Source organism: Salmo salar, chromosome ssa21 (genome assembly GCF_905237065.1).
Source record: "Salmo salar chromosome ssa21, Ssal_v3.1, whole genome shotgun sequence".
Classification (NCBI taxonomy): domain Eukaryota; kingdom Metazoa; phylum Chordata; class Actinopteri; order Salmoniformes; family Salmonidae; genus Salmo; species Salmo salar.
In genome coordinates, this window is record NC_059462.1 from 4,828,086 (window position 1) to 4,842,513 (window position 14,428).

The 14,428-nt window shown below is 43.3% G+C and overlaps 1 protein-coding gene across 1 annotated transcript in view; it reads right to left on the reverse strand.

The window, feature by feature from the left end:
- The window catches only part of fgf14 (fibroblast growth factor 14), a 329,837-nt gene extending 317,196 nt beyond the window's left edge, over positions 1–12,641 (reverse strand). The window contains exon 1 of the mRNA XM_014163795.2: positions 11,759–12,641. Within this exon, the coding sequence (XP_014019270.1) occupies positions 11,759–12,008 (250 nt within the window). The 5' untranslated portion in view covers positions 12,009–12,641. The remainder of the gene's footprint in view (positions 1–11,758) is intronic.
- Positions 12,642–14,428: the final 1,787 nt, after the last annotated feature.

Here is a 14,428-nt window from a genome sequence, read left to right on the forward strand (position 1 = left end):
TGAAGCCATTCTTGTGATTATTGTGATTTTGCCATTGTAATTGTTTGTTAGATACATTTTAGACTACAAATGCAATGATCGTATGCTATCCATTTGTTTGTCTTTTTGTATGTCCTTTGTATGCCATTTTTTTTAAATATTTGAGTTAACCAATGATATTAGGCCATACTTGGCCATGATTACAAACACCTGTGTGTCTCTTGACACTATATAAATGACTCATCTCGCAGTGTTTGTGATGATACCCTGATGAAGACAGCTTCGCTGTCGAAACGTTGGTAATTAAATTTTTGCATCTGAGCTCTTAGAGTGTGCGGCTTTCCTTTGTTTTCTAGTGTTCTGCTCCGCTGGCCAGCACCTCGCCTTTATAGGTGTGCGTTTCCTTTTTCTAAAACGTGTAGAATAGCACTAAATTAACTCTAAAACGTAAAATGTTTCTCCCCACTGTCAAGAGGGAGGCTGCTAAAATGTTTCTGCTCGCAATGTGGTGTAGGGGGTAATTCCGATTGTTTTTGTGGCCCCCACCCCCATCAAAGTTGCCTATCCCTGGTCTCTACCAAATACAGAATCAGCTTCCTCATACCTTATTGACTTTCTCTGAATGAAAAACTTTTGTTGCTCGCTGAGATTGTATGGTTAGGTATGAAATAAAGCTCTTTTTTTTGGACCAGCGACTCTACTCCTGAGTCTCTCCTAGCTCTGGTCCATGGCTGTGACCTTCGACTCGATGGTGTCCTTTCTAGCATGGCCAGATAGGGACAACCATGGTCCCCCCAAGCCTCTGTAACATACCATAGAGCTGAGCATTACCTCTCAATGCACCACAAACACTATGCACCATGCGGTGAATTTGAGTAAGCAGCCGAGCGATGGTAGCTGTACGGACAGCAGGAGGTGTGAGTGAGTGAGTGAGTGAGTGAGTGAGTGAGTGAGTGAGTGAGTGAGTGAGTGAGTGAGTGAGTGAGTGAGTGAGTGAGTGAGTGAGTGAGTGAAGAGATGGTTCCATCTACATTTACACTGTAAAACAGATGTTTCTAACTGTGCTGACAAATGTTGTTGGAAATCTCATTGATACTACAGGGACCGCTGTGCATCTTGCTTCCTTTTTAAGTCTTGCACTATGTAGGCTAGGGAATAGGGTGCCATTTGGGACGGAGAGGGTCTCTGTCTTCACTGCTGCTTTTGGGGTCGTAATTACTTTGGGAAACTTATCCCAAACCTCATGATTTGCTACCTCTAACTGTGAGATGATGGGTTCATTCAACGTATCCTGTTCGCCTGTATGGATCTTATAGCGGTTTACATCAGGGAGATAAATACACACACACACACACAGAAAGAGAGCTTTGAGTCACTGACACTAATTACAATGGCAAAAAAGTACTAAGACAAAATTCGGACTATTGCCAAGTGTCCTCAAAGTTTCACTGTGACATGACGTAAAAGTTGTGGTAAGTAATTCAATCTTAACTAGTAGAACAGCTGCAGGGGGAGTCCAATGTTCACTAATTACACCACAGTACTTCATTACTTGATTGAATTAATGAATCATGATGTGCCCACCAAGAGTGACTTAACCCCCTCTCTATGACATCAGACTGAGCACGTGTATCAGAGAGCAGCAATGCCTGTTCTACCAGACCACTAATCTGAAGGGCTAACTACAGGGGTCATCAGTGTCACTGAAGTGTGACAAGAAATGGGACAAAATCATTCCGTCAATACCATCACAAGTTGAAAGGTTGAAACATGCCTTCAATGATATCTAGAATCGGTCTGTTTGGAGTTAGAGTTTCCGTCTTTGACTTTACTAACTTAATTTGCATCATTCTTGTGTTCGACAAGAATTCTGCGCTTTAATTGCCTGTACTCTAAGAAAAACTGGCACTCCTGGAATAGCTTTACACACATCCCTATCTTTTGTATATATCTAAACACCTGTCTTTACTGAGCTTTCCATGTACCCTAAGCCAACCATAAGCCAGGAAGTGTTTTTTGTTGTTTGTTTAGCTTGGAGAGGAAGTATGGAGTGGCAGATGTGACATATCTGAGGGGGCCAGGAGTTATTGTCTACCTGCAGTTGCTAAGAGAAAGACAAATCCTCTGTGTGAGCTGAGACCATAGTTGATCAATGAGGTAAACGACAGCTGTTAGTCTTGACACAAACAAAACAAGCCTCAGACAACCATTCATGACTACCGGTACTTCATCAGTCTGTGGTAAAGTCTTACCTTCTGTCTTGTATGTTGTCAAAATACAAAGGTTGGCCATTTCGATGCAAAGGTTGGTCAACATACACAGATTGGCTCTAAATATACTGCTCAAAAAATAAAGGGAACACTAAAATAACACATCCTAGATCTGAATGAATGAAATAATCTTATTGAATACTTTTTTCTTTACATAGTTGAATGTGCTGACAACAAAATCACACAAAAATAATCAATGGAAATCCAATTTATCAACCCATGGAGGTCTGGATTTGGAGTCACACTCAAAATTAAAGTGGAAACCACACTACAGGCTGATCCAACTTTGATATAATGTCCTTAAAACAAGTCAAAATGAGGCTCAGTAGTGTGTGTGGCCTCCACGTGCCTGTATGACCTCCCTACAACGCCTGGGCATGCTCCTGATGAGGTGGCGGATGGTCTCCTGAGGGATCTCCTCCCAGACCTAGACTAAAGCATCCGCCAACTCCTGGACAGTCTGTGGTGCAACGTGGCGTTGGTGGATGGAGCGAGACATGATGTCCCAGATGTGCTCAATTGGATTCAGGTCTGGGGAACGGGCGGGCCAGTCCATAGCATCAATGCCTTCCTCTTGCAGGAACTGCTGACACACTCCAGCCACATGAGGTCTAGCATTGTCTTGCATTAGAAGGAACCCAGGGCCAACCGCACCAGCAGATGGTCTCACAAGGGGTCTGAGGATCTCATCTCGGTACCTAATGGCAGTCAGGCTACCTCTGGCGAGCACATGGAGGGCTGTGCAGCCCCCCAAAGAAATGCCACCCCACACCATGACTGACCCACCGCCAAACCGGTCATGCTGGAGGATGTTGCAGGCAGCAGAACGTTCTCCACGGCATCTCCAGACTCTGTCACGTCTGTCACGTGCTCAGTGTGAACCTGCTTTCATCTGTGAAGAGCACAGGGCGCCAGTGGCGAATTTGCCAATCTTGGTGTTCTCTGGCAAATGCCAAACGTCCTGCACGGTGTTGGGCTGTAAGCACAACCCCCACCTGTGGACGTCGGGCCCTCATACCACCCTCATGGAGTCTGTTTCTGACCGTTTGAGCAGACACATGCACATTTGTGGCCTGCTGGAGGTCATTTTGCAGGGCTCTGGCAGTGCTCCTCCTGCTCCTCCTTGCACAAAGGCGGAGGTAGCGGTCCTGCTGCTGGGTTGTTGCCCTCCTACGGCCTCCTCCACATCTCCTGATGTACTGGCCTGTCTCCTGGTAGCGCCTCCATGCTCTGGACACTACGCTGACAGACACAGCAAACCTTCTTGCCACAGCTCGCATTGATGTGCCATCCTGGATGAGCTGCATTACCTGAGCCACTTGTGTGGGTTGTAGACTCCATCTCATGCTACCACTAGAGTGAAAGCACCGCCAGCATTCAAAAGTGACCAAAACATCAGCCAGGAAGCATAGGAACTGAGAAGTGGTCTGTGGTCCCCACCTGCAGAACCACTCCTTTATTGGGGGTGTCTTGCTAATTGCCTATAATTTCCACCTGTTGTCTATTCCATTTGCACAACAGCATGTGAAATGTATTGTCAATCAGTGTTGCTTCCTAAGTGGACAGTTTGATTTCACAGAAGTGTGATTGACTTGGAGTTACATTGTGTTGTTTAAGTGTTCCCTTTATTTTTTTGAGCAGTGTATTTATTTACGACTTCATTGGAAGAAGCTGCAGGTAAGAAGATAATGTGTCACTACCCTGTGGTAACCTCAATCGTGTTGTTATAGCAACCCGCACAATAATTCAGCACCATGGACAGTGCCACGGCCATCATTAACAAGTGATGGTGGATGCTGATTCAGCACCACGGACAATGCAATCGGCAGTAGCGGCAGTTCCCGTCAGTTCAGAACCATGGACTGCACTGCGGTCAGCACTAACTAGCAACGGTTGGGTTTAGATTCAGCACCATGAACAGCACCGCGACCAGCACTAACTAGTAGCAGTTTGCGCATATTCAACACCACAGTTGTGGATAGCGCTGCGAACCACTTGAAGATTGCTCACACCTGTGTTGTATCTATGGTGGAAGGCCCTATTCAGTGACTTTGCCAAACTCCCTATTACTCCCATACCCTTATCCTGTAAACTTTATGTTGTAAAGTTAAGATAATTGAAGAAAAAAATACTGTCTGACTTTGGTATCAAAGAGTTAGCCTGGGGCATGGGCTAATGAACTATGGGTTGTGTACTGGGCCCTACTTTGGTCTTCCCTCTGGTTAAGTTCAGGATTTGAGGACATTAAGCTGATCTTAGATCTGTGTGGCCTGGGGTATGGGTTGAACAGACAGAAGGCAGACAGCACTGTCACAGCTCATCACATTTACAGTACGCAGCGGTTGCTAAAATAACAATGGAGGGCCACTGTTTATGCTGCCTTGAGGGAAATGCAATATGTTTGTGTTTCTTTCAATTCATGTCAATCATAACTGAGAAGTGAGACGAGCCAGTTATACTGTTGATGTGATGCTGACAGTTGCAGTTTCACTGCTCTCAACATCTCAAATATGGAAAGGCCTTCTACTGTTTATCAGTGTCAAATGATTTATTTTGATTGATAAGTTAGAGTACTCTGTAAAGTTACTGTGTTTCTATATTGAATCTGGCATGCATGAACTTCACAGAATAAGAATAAGGTGCACCAACTAAGTATGTCAAATATTCAGTCTATATTCTACAGTCATGCCACAGGACAGAAGGCTTGTGTCCCTCAGAGAAACTGTACAGAGTCATTTTCGTTCCCCAGCGAAGTGGGTTTGCTCTCACAAAACCAATCAGCTTTCCTTCATCCCCAGCTAAAAACAAAATCTGTGTTAACCTCACACCTACAGTACAGAATACGCAAACATACATCAATGCCAACAGAGCTATTTTGCCCCTGCCAGGCAAATATTAGCCAACACAAGGCTATCTGCAAGTGCCATCTGGTGGAGTTGAAGGCTCCTATAGAAACTTCACTTTAAACATCTAGTCCATATAATGCATAGTGTGAGAGAGAAAGAGAAAAGAGATGGATCCATCTGCTATGCTGACAAATGTTGGAAATCTGATCATGTGTCTTGCTGCCCCCTGAGTTATGTCATGTAAAAAAGAAAAGTATGTAGGCTAGGGAATTGGGTGCCATTTTGGACGGAGAGGGTCTCTCTGTCTTCACTGCTGCTTCTGGGGCCGTAATTACTTTGGGAAACTTATCCAAAACCTCATGATTTGCTACCTGTAAGTGTGAGATGATGAATTCATTCAACTCATCCTGTTTGCCTGTATGGATCATATAGCAGCTGATATGAGCCCCTCTCATCCCAGTCTGCATCCTCAATTTAGTCTGACTGTGAAAAAAAGGACTGATCCTTCAATGTTTACGTTTCAGATAGGTTCCATGGATATGTTTTGGGGGTCAACACAGGTCTATAGCCTAAGCTTGCTTTGCTCTTTTTACACTGGAGTCCAAAACATCAGTGTCTTTCAATTATCTAAAAAGACATTCACAGACCCAAACAGCTGTCTTTAAACAGGATTTAAATAGCTTACAGATGACCTGCTCTATATTTCAGTCCTCTGGATATAGAATAGGCTCCTGCTATTTACACAGCGACACCAGTAGCCTATACTGTACGCACCTCATCCACAGTGTACAGGTAATTCCATAAATACACTAGATAAATGTACAGTACCAGTCAAAAGTTTGGACACACCTACTCATTCAAGGGTTTTATTTATTTTTCACTATTTTCTACATTATAGAATAATAGTGGAGACATCAAAACTATGAAATAACACATATGGAATCATGTAGTAACCAAAAAAAGTGTTAAACAAATCAAAATATATTTTATATTTGAGATTCTTCAAAGTAGCCACCCTTTGCCTTGATGACAGCTTTGCACACTCTTGGCATTCTCTCAACCAGCTTCATGAGGAATGCTTTTCCAACAGTCTTGAAGGAGTTCCGAAATATGCTGAGCACTTGCTAGCTGCTTTACCTTCTCTCTGCGGTCCAACTCATCCCAAACCATCTCAATTGGGTTGAGGTCAGGTGATTGTGGAGGCCAGGTCATTTGACGCAGCACTCCATCATTCTCCTTCTTGGTCAAATAGCCCTTACACAGCATGGGGGTGTGTTTGGGTCATTGTCCTGTTGAAAATCAAATGATAGTCCTACTAAGCCCAAACCAGATGGGATGGCGTATCGCTGCAGAATGCTGTGGTAGCCATGCTTGTTAAGTGTGCCTTAACAGAGAGTGTCACCAGCAAAGCACCCCCCACACCATCACGCCTCCTTCTCCATGCTTCACGGTAGAAACCACACATGCGTTGATCATCCGTTTTACCTACGCTGTCTCACAAAACCAAAAATCTCAAATTTGGACTGATCAGACCAAAGGACAGATTTCCACCGGTCTAATGTCCATTGCTCATGTTTCTTGGCCCAAGCAAGTCTCTTCTTATTATTGGTGTCCTTTAGTAGTGTTTTCTTTGCAGCAATTTGCAGCAGAGGTAACTCTGGGTCTTTCTTTCCTGTGGCGGTCCTAATGAGAGCCAGTTCATCGTAGTGCTTGATGGTTTTTGCGACTGCACTTGAAGAAGAATTCCAGTTGACTACCTCTTGAAGCTGGTTGAGAGAATGCCAAGAGTGTGCAAAGCTGTCATCAAAGCAAAGGGTGGCTACTTTGAAGAATCTGTTTAACACTTTTTTGGTTACTACATGATTCCACATGTGTTATTTCATTGTTTTGATGTCTTAACTATTATTCTACAATGTAGAAAATAGTTCAAATTAAGAAAGACCATTGAATGAGTAGGTGTGTCCAAACTTTTGACTGGTACTGTATATCCGTTTTAATAAGAGCCACATGACAGGACAGTGGCTAAACTGCAGACGACAGATGACTGTAGCTGTGATTGATCAGCTGTATGTGCCGATTTGGTTATTCTCCCCAGAGTGGCATTTCTGAAAGTTTGTGTTTTTTCTGCAATTCGTTCAATAGCCTACATTCAGAATATTCTAGCTATTCTTTTCATCTACCAAAAGTGATAGTTGTCTTTATTGACTTCGTTATCGGACATGATGTGAATTTGACTATAAAGTAGGACTATATAATGTTTATTTATTCGTTATTGTTGCGGTGTCAACAAGGCAAAATAGCTTCATTATGATTATCTACTATGCTGCAGTAGCCTACCAATGTCGAGGAAAGAAAAATAAACAGTGCTGCCACGCAACTTAAAACACAAGGTTAACCTACAATGTAGGCTGTCTGTACAATAGTCTTCCCTTGGTAACAGCCTGTTGAAAAAAACAGTTGCCCAGTGGCAGGGGCGGAAATCCCGGGGGGGACACGACCCCCCCATCCTGGGAAAAATATGATTTGTCCCCCCCAATATATCACTGAAACATAACTATGTAATTTAAATAATATACTGCTCAAAAAAATAAAGGGAACACTTAAACAACACATCCTAGATCTGAATGAAAGAAATAATGTTATTAAATACTTCTTTCTTTACATAGTTGAATGTGCTGACAACAAAAATCACACAAAAATAATCAATGGAAATCCAATTTATCAACCCATGGAGGTCTGGATTTGGAGTCACAATCAAAATTAAAGTGGAAAACCACACTACAGGCTGATGCAACTTTGATGTAATGTCCTTAAAACAAGTCAAAATGAGGCTCAGTAGTGTGTGTGGCCTCCACGTGCCTGTATGACCTCCCTACAACGCCTGGGAATGCTCCTGATGAGGTGGTGGATGGTCTCCTGAGGGATCTCCTCCCAGACCTAGACTAAAGCATCCGCCAACTCCTGGACAGTCTGTGGTGCAACGTGGCGTTGGTGGATGGAGCGAGACATGATGTCCCAGATGTGCTCAATTGGATTCAGGTCTGGGGAACGGGTGGGCCAGTCCATAGCATCAATGCCTTCCTCTTGCAGGAACTGCTGACACACTCCAGCCACATGAGGTCTAGCATTGTCTTGCATTAGGAGGAAACCAGGGCCAACCGCACCAGCATATGGTTTCACAAGGGGTCTGAGGATCTCATCTCGGTACCTAATGGCAGTCAGGCTACCTCTGGCGAGCACATGGAGGGCTGTGCGGTCCCCCAAAGAAATGCTACCCCACACCATGACTGTCCCACCGCCAAACCGGTCATGCTGGAGGATGTTGCAGGCAGCAGAACGTTCTCCAAGGCGTCTCCAGACTCTGTCACGTCTGTCACATGTGCTCAGTGTGAACCTGCTTTCATCTGCGAAGAGCACAGGGCGCCAGTGGCGAATTTGCCAATCTTGGTGTTCTCTGGCAAATGCCAAACGTCCTGCACGGTGTTGGGCTGTAAGCACAACCCCCACCTGTGGACGTCGGGCCCTCATACCACCCTCATGGAGTCTGTTTCTGACCGTTTGAGCAGACACATGCACATTTGTGGCCTGCTGGAGGTCATTTTGCAGGGCTCTGGCAGTGCTTCTCCTGCTCCTCCTTGCACAAAGGCGGAGGTAGCGGTCCTGCTGCTGGGTTGTTGCCCTCCTACGGCCTCCTCCACGTCTCTCGATGTATTGGCCTGTCTCCTGGTAGCGCCTCCATGCTCTGGACACTACGCTGACAGACACAGTAAACCTTCTTACCACAGCTCGCATTGATGTGCCATCCTGGATGAGCTGCACTACCTGAGCCACTTGTGTGGGTTGTAGACTCCGTCTCATGCTACCACTAGAGTGAAAGCACCGCCAGCATTCAAAAGTGACCAAAACATCAGCCAGGAAGCATAGGAACTGAGAAGTGGTCTGTGGTCCCCACCTGCAGAACCACTCCTTTATTGGGGGTGTCTTGCTAATTGCCTATAATTTCCACCTGTTGTCTATCCCATTTGCACAACAGCATGTGAAATTTATTGTCAATCAGTGTTGCTTCCTAAGTGGACAGTTTGATTTCACAGAAGTGTGATTGACTTGGAGTTACATTGTGTTGTTTAAGTGTTCCCTTTATTTTTTTGAGCAGTGAATTAATAATACGCAATGAAAGCAATTGTGCTGATTATAGACACTTAATAGCGCGTTTTTAAGTTTCAAATGATTGCAACCCCCCCACCCTTTGCCTCACAATGGTTTGATCCACTGCCAGTTCCTTAGCTTGCTAGGTAACAGAGAGGTCGTATCTACTGTCTGAAAGGCACTCAATGCACGTAACTGACGGGAGGTTCATCCAGTCAATGGCGCACACACACTAGCTGAATATGCAGAGCTAGCGCGCAAATATTAACTATTAAGCTAGCTAGTACCTATTCCATTTATGTGGCGTCGTCAAAGATGGAATCAGCATACAGATGATGTAAATTAGTGCTTCAAAGTCCCTGTGATAAGGTTAGCGATAAACTGAAATCCAAACTGAACAGAACTACACTCTCTTCTACCATTGTCTTAAATATATTTAATGGTCTCGTTGCAAAAGCTAAATTGTCGCAAGTGAACTTTTATTTATTTATTTTATTTCACCTTTATTTAACCCGGGTAGCTAAGATTATAGCAAACACCACTGAAACTGAATTGGTGCTCGCTAGCGTTGCAAATTCAGCTATTGTTGGAAGCCAGCCAATATGAAACAAACTATTAAAATTACAAAAGGTTGCAGCATATGTTGTGTAAATGGTGAACTCATACAGCTGTCAACTCTTGTCATTTTAATCCGTTTCACATTTGCTAGCTACCTTTTAGATCTAAGCCCAAATAGAATGATTGAATATGATAGAAGCCCATCTCCTACTGTAAATAACCTACACACTGTGTGTGTAGCTAGCCAACTAGCCAGGTAGAAAAATGGCAGAAAAATAAAAGACGGACATCAGAGTATTTTTCAGTATACCAAAACGCAAAGTAAGAACACTAGTAGCCTAATATCTCAAAGACTAGTTGATAAAATGTTCATAAGAAAGAAATGAAATTCTAATGGAAATGTTTCACAATGATGTCATTAGGCAGAGCAGGCAACAGATGGCACACAGACAGCAGAGTTGGCGACAGATATGCAGGGACAGACTGGCAGAGACAGGGAGTCTCAGGTAAGTTTGTTGAGTCTTTGTTTGGCAACATTATGAAAGGTTCTCAATTTTTTGGACTTGTAAAATAGGAACATAATTGGAAAATGCCATGGATACCCCCACTCTCAACTTAAACTGGTGACTGAACTAAGATTTGTTAAAGGCAATGGTATTGCTGTTGTGATTAGTTGTGTAGTTTTGGGTACCGGTAGTTAGGAGTACAGCAAACACCTTATTTCTTTGGTTCCTCAATATACATTTACCATATTACAATGTAGGCTATGTGTTACAGCACTACTTTTGGTGTCCCCCTCAGGAATTGCTCTTGAGAAAATCTCATGTAATTGTCCCCTCCAAAGTTGATATCAGATTTTCGCCCCTGCCCAGTGGCAAAAAATCGCAGGTGCATTGAGAAATTTCACACTGGGAACAGACGTCTTTTTATTTCATTTATTTTTTTACATTTGGTTGTGTTGTCAACTCACCTGAATTCATGGTGAAATCATCAAAACAAAATCACCATGACATTGGATTTAGGTTAAAAGTAAAAAATAAAAAGTTCCTTTACATGTATGACTTTTTACTAATCCAATCAGTTTTCTACGTTGATTCAACGTTATCACATTGAATTTTGTGGTTGAAATTAACTACAAACTACGTTGATTCAATCAGTTTTTGCCGAGTGGGTTCACTTTTATGCACTGCCTTCAATAGCCAGGCAGTTGTGTATTGGGGGTATAAGTATCACTATTATGATGGGATACTTCACACCAATGTGATGAGGACTGAAATCAAATGGAGATTGCTGTGAAGTGGGTATTTTTGCTTTCAGAAAATATCGCATTAGCCCATGCACGCGCCGCTGTTCGTCTTTTATCCAACAATGCATTCCATTCGACCAAATAAGGCATGTGATAATGCATCGCTAATAAATATTACAACATGTATCGTTATGTATGTGTGGATACTGAGATAAACATAGGCTGTCTGGCTCATCCATCAAGCTCGCTGAAACATAGCGAATAGCCTATTAAATCGAGAAGCAAGTGTTGCGGGGGAAATGCTGCTGCAGCAACCCGACAAATAAAACCTGGTTAAAAGAGAGACGGATAGACAGACGGCTCAGTGAGCAACCTTATTAGCATGTGATCCCAATGTCCATCCAAAGTGCTAAAATATCATGTGTCTGGACGCTATTTAAAAAGTTAGGAGATCATGCTTCGGGGTTGCTGGGGGCTTTTTCCTGTGTGTGTCGGTCTGTGCACTACGCGTCCCCATGCCAGGGCTCGCCGACAGGCTATAGCGACTCTACAGGATAAGTTATCCCCCTCCCCTCTCCACTGCATCCACTCGCTGCACAAATAATCATTGCAGATCTATCACCCCGTAGAACCAACAAACGTGGGCTATAACACAGACAGTGCAGTTCACCACCGGAAAAAAAGCAATGAACATCCAATGGCAAAGTGCTTACCTTCTGGGTTCTTGTTTTTCTTAAGACTCTTGCCACAAAGACACTGCAGCATATGCGTTCCTTTGCTGAAAATGTTCCAAAGAAACCACATTGATTTGGGCGAAGAGCAATCCAGCGGCTTAAACACCCAGATATAGATGAGATCCTTGCGGTTGCATAATAACACAATTGTTTCAGTTCTCCGGGATAGGGCTACCAATTGTATCATAGAAAAATAGTAAATATCCAAGTCGCATAAATGCGTTTTCATTCACCTGGTGAAAATATTTCTCTATCTGTCAGACTTCGCAATAAAGGTGTTTTTTTCTTCTTCTGGCGAATAAAGGATGCCACCTCCGAGAGTCGGTAATAGAAAATATACTCTATAAATTGCATGTGTCGCACCGGGAGGAGACGTGCTGCCCTTAAACAAACAGAACTAACGTGAAAACAGTGAAACACGAGCTTTCCGAGGAGAAAACCATGCCTATTAGTTAATCACTCTGATGAGAGGAAGAAGGATCTGAACAGCATCAACAGCCAGGGAAGGATGCATCCTATGCACACGCACAGACAGCAACGATAGCCCCAATAAAACAAGACATTGCCAAATCAAGTCACTTCACTTGGTGGTGTTTTTTCTTCAAAAACCAACTGTTTGCCGAAGTCAAATTCCCACAACCCCAGTTTTCATATCTTTGTTTTGCTCTCACTGCAACGGTAAAGCCAGGTTTGTTTCCTTTTGAAGGCTCTGGTCTGTCCTGATGCTTTTGGGTGGTTTGTGTTTCTTATCTAAAGGGTGGATCTCTCAGTTGTTTCACAAATGCACCACTGACATCTACTCCAAAAGTACGGTGCGCCTGGGAAAATATTTGCATGTATTTCGCTTCGCCTTGGATCTCTGGTTGGAAATAAACAGGAAGGAGGGGTTGCAATTGAAACATTGGCTTTCCATTACGTAGACACGTGGTTTCGGCGCCGTGATATCACGGACGCTTTCAGGAATTATGCGAAGAGATAGAATTGTCTCTATGATTGATGGTATGTCAGTGACTTTTCAGCAGTTTATTGTTATACTAAACAGATTTTCTGCATTGAGTTTGGACTAATTTATCGGCTAATGGCTGCATCGTAACAGTGCTACTAGACTATAGCTACTCATAGCATATCAAATATATAATATCATGTGTGCCTAATCCATATTCAACTCTGAAGCGTCGGGTTTATTAAATGGTCCCGGATTGTAGCCTGTGTGACAGAGGTGTTCCTGGAAGAAGTCACAGGTGCTGGTACTGGTACTCCCCCGTGATAGGCTGTCGGGGATGCTTTCGTGTAGCGCGGTGACAGGTAGTGTTCTAAGCAGAAGTGAACTACAGTATCGGCTATAACAGCTGATGTCAACATAACGACAGGTGGCATGCAAAACAATGGACTCAGTGTAATAGCTTGGCTGAGGTGAGTTTCCCCCATAATGTAAAGTGTCTGGAAAACTGCTATGAATAGGCTAAACAACAAAAGGATACTATCATTGTCTTTTAATGAAGAAAAAAAGCAGAAGAGGTGTGTTGCAGATCAGGCTATGTCTGTAAATAGATGACAAGATATTGCCAGTAGTTTTCTGTCAAATGAGAGTGCCTGATAACATTGTGTGAAAATAATATGGGCGTTGATAACTTTGTGATAACTATGAATAAACTAAGAGATACAAATGCCATAATAAAAAAAAATCTATGACCATTTAGACTTTAGCCTATACTCTTCATAAAGTTATGATATTATTCAACAACAAACAGAGGGTGTTGCCACTTAATTGGGAGAAGCCCAGGTAAAGCAGATGACATCACACAAACCTGTTGAAAATCACAAATGTGTCCATCATAGATGCATTGAAATAATTTCAGCATCATGGAGAGGGAATGCAGCCAGGGCTATTACATGCTGACCACACTGCTCACACGCGTGTGTCCGCGTGCACCATCGAGCGCATGTTGATTTTGTCCACCCACACCAGACACGATTAGGACACCCAGGTTGAAAAATCTAAATGAACTCTGAACCAACTATATTAATTTGAGGACAGGTCAAAAGCATTCAACATTTATGTCAATTTAGCTAGCTTGCTTGCTGTTGAAAGCAAATTTGTCCTGGGATATAAACATTGGGTTGTTATTTTACCTGAAATGCACAAGGTCCTCTACTCTGACAATTAATCCACAGATAAAAGGGTAAACCGAGTTTGTTTCTAGTAATCTCTCCTCCTTCAGGCTTCTTCTTCTTCTTTGGACGTTATACGGCGGGTGGCAACCAACTTTAAGGTGCATTACCACCACCAACTGGACTGGAGTGTGGACCTCAGTTCATCCTTCAATCACCCACATCGGTATATTCTCCTAAAAAACAACGAGGAGATGGGTAGTAGTTCTATTTTAGCGCCTGGCTATGCAGCCACTCGTTGAAGCGTGCGAGCAGTGTGGGTGCAATGAAAACATGTATGTGGTCAGCATGTTAGCTCAGGAAAGTCGGACGCTGCTTCAGCACCTTGGACAGCTCCGCATAATGAAGATTGCGCAAAGATTGCGAACCTGTGTTTGGCTGCTGTGGCCTGCTGATAGACTCTCACTGCCATGTTTGCTATTGTCCCCATTCCCCTTTCCAATTCACTTTAGGAACTAAACTGACAATCTTTGGAAA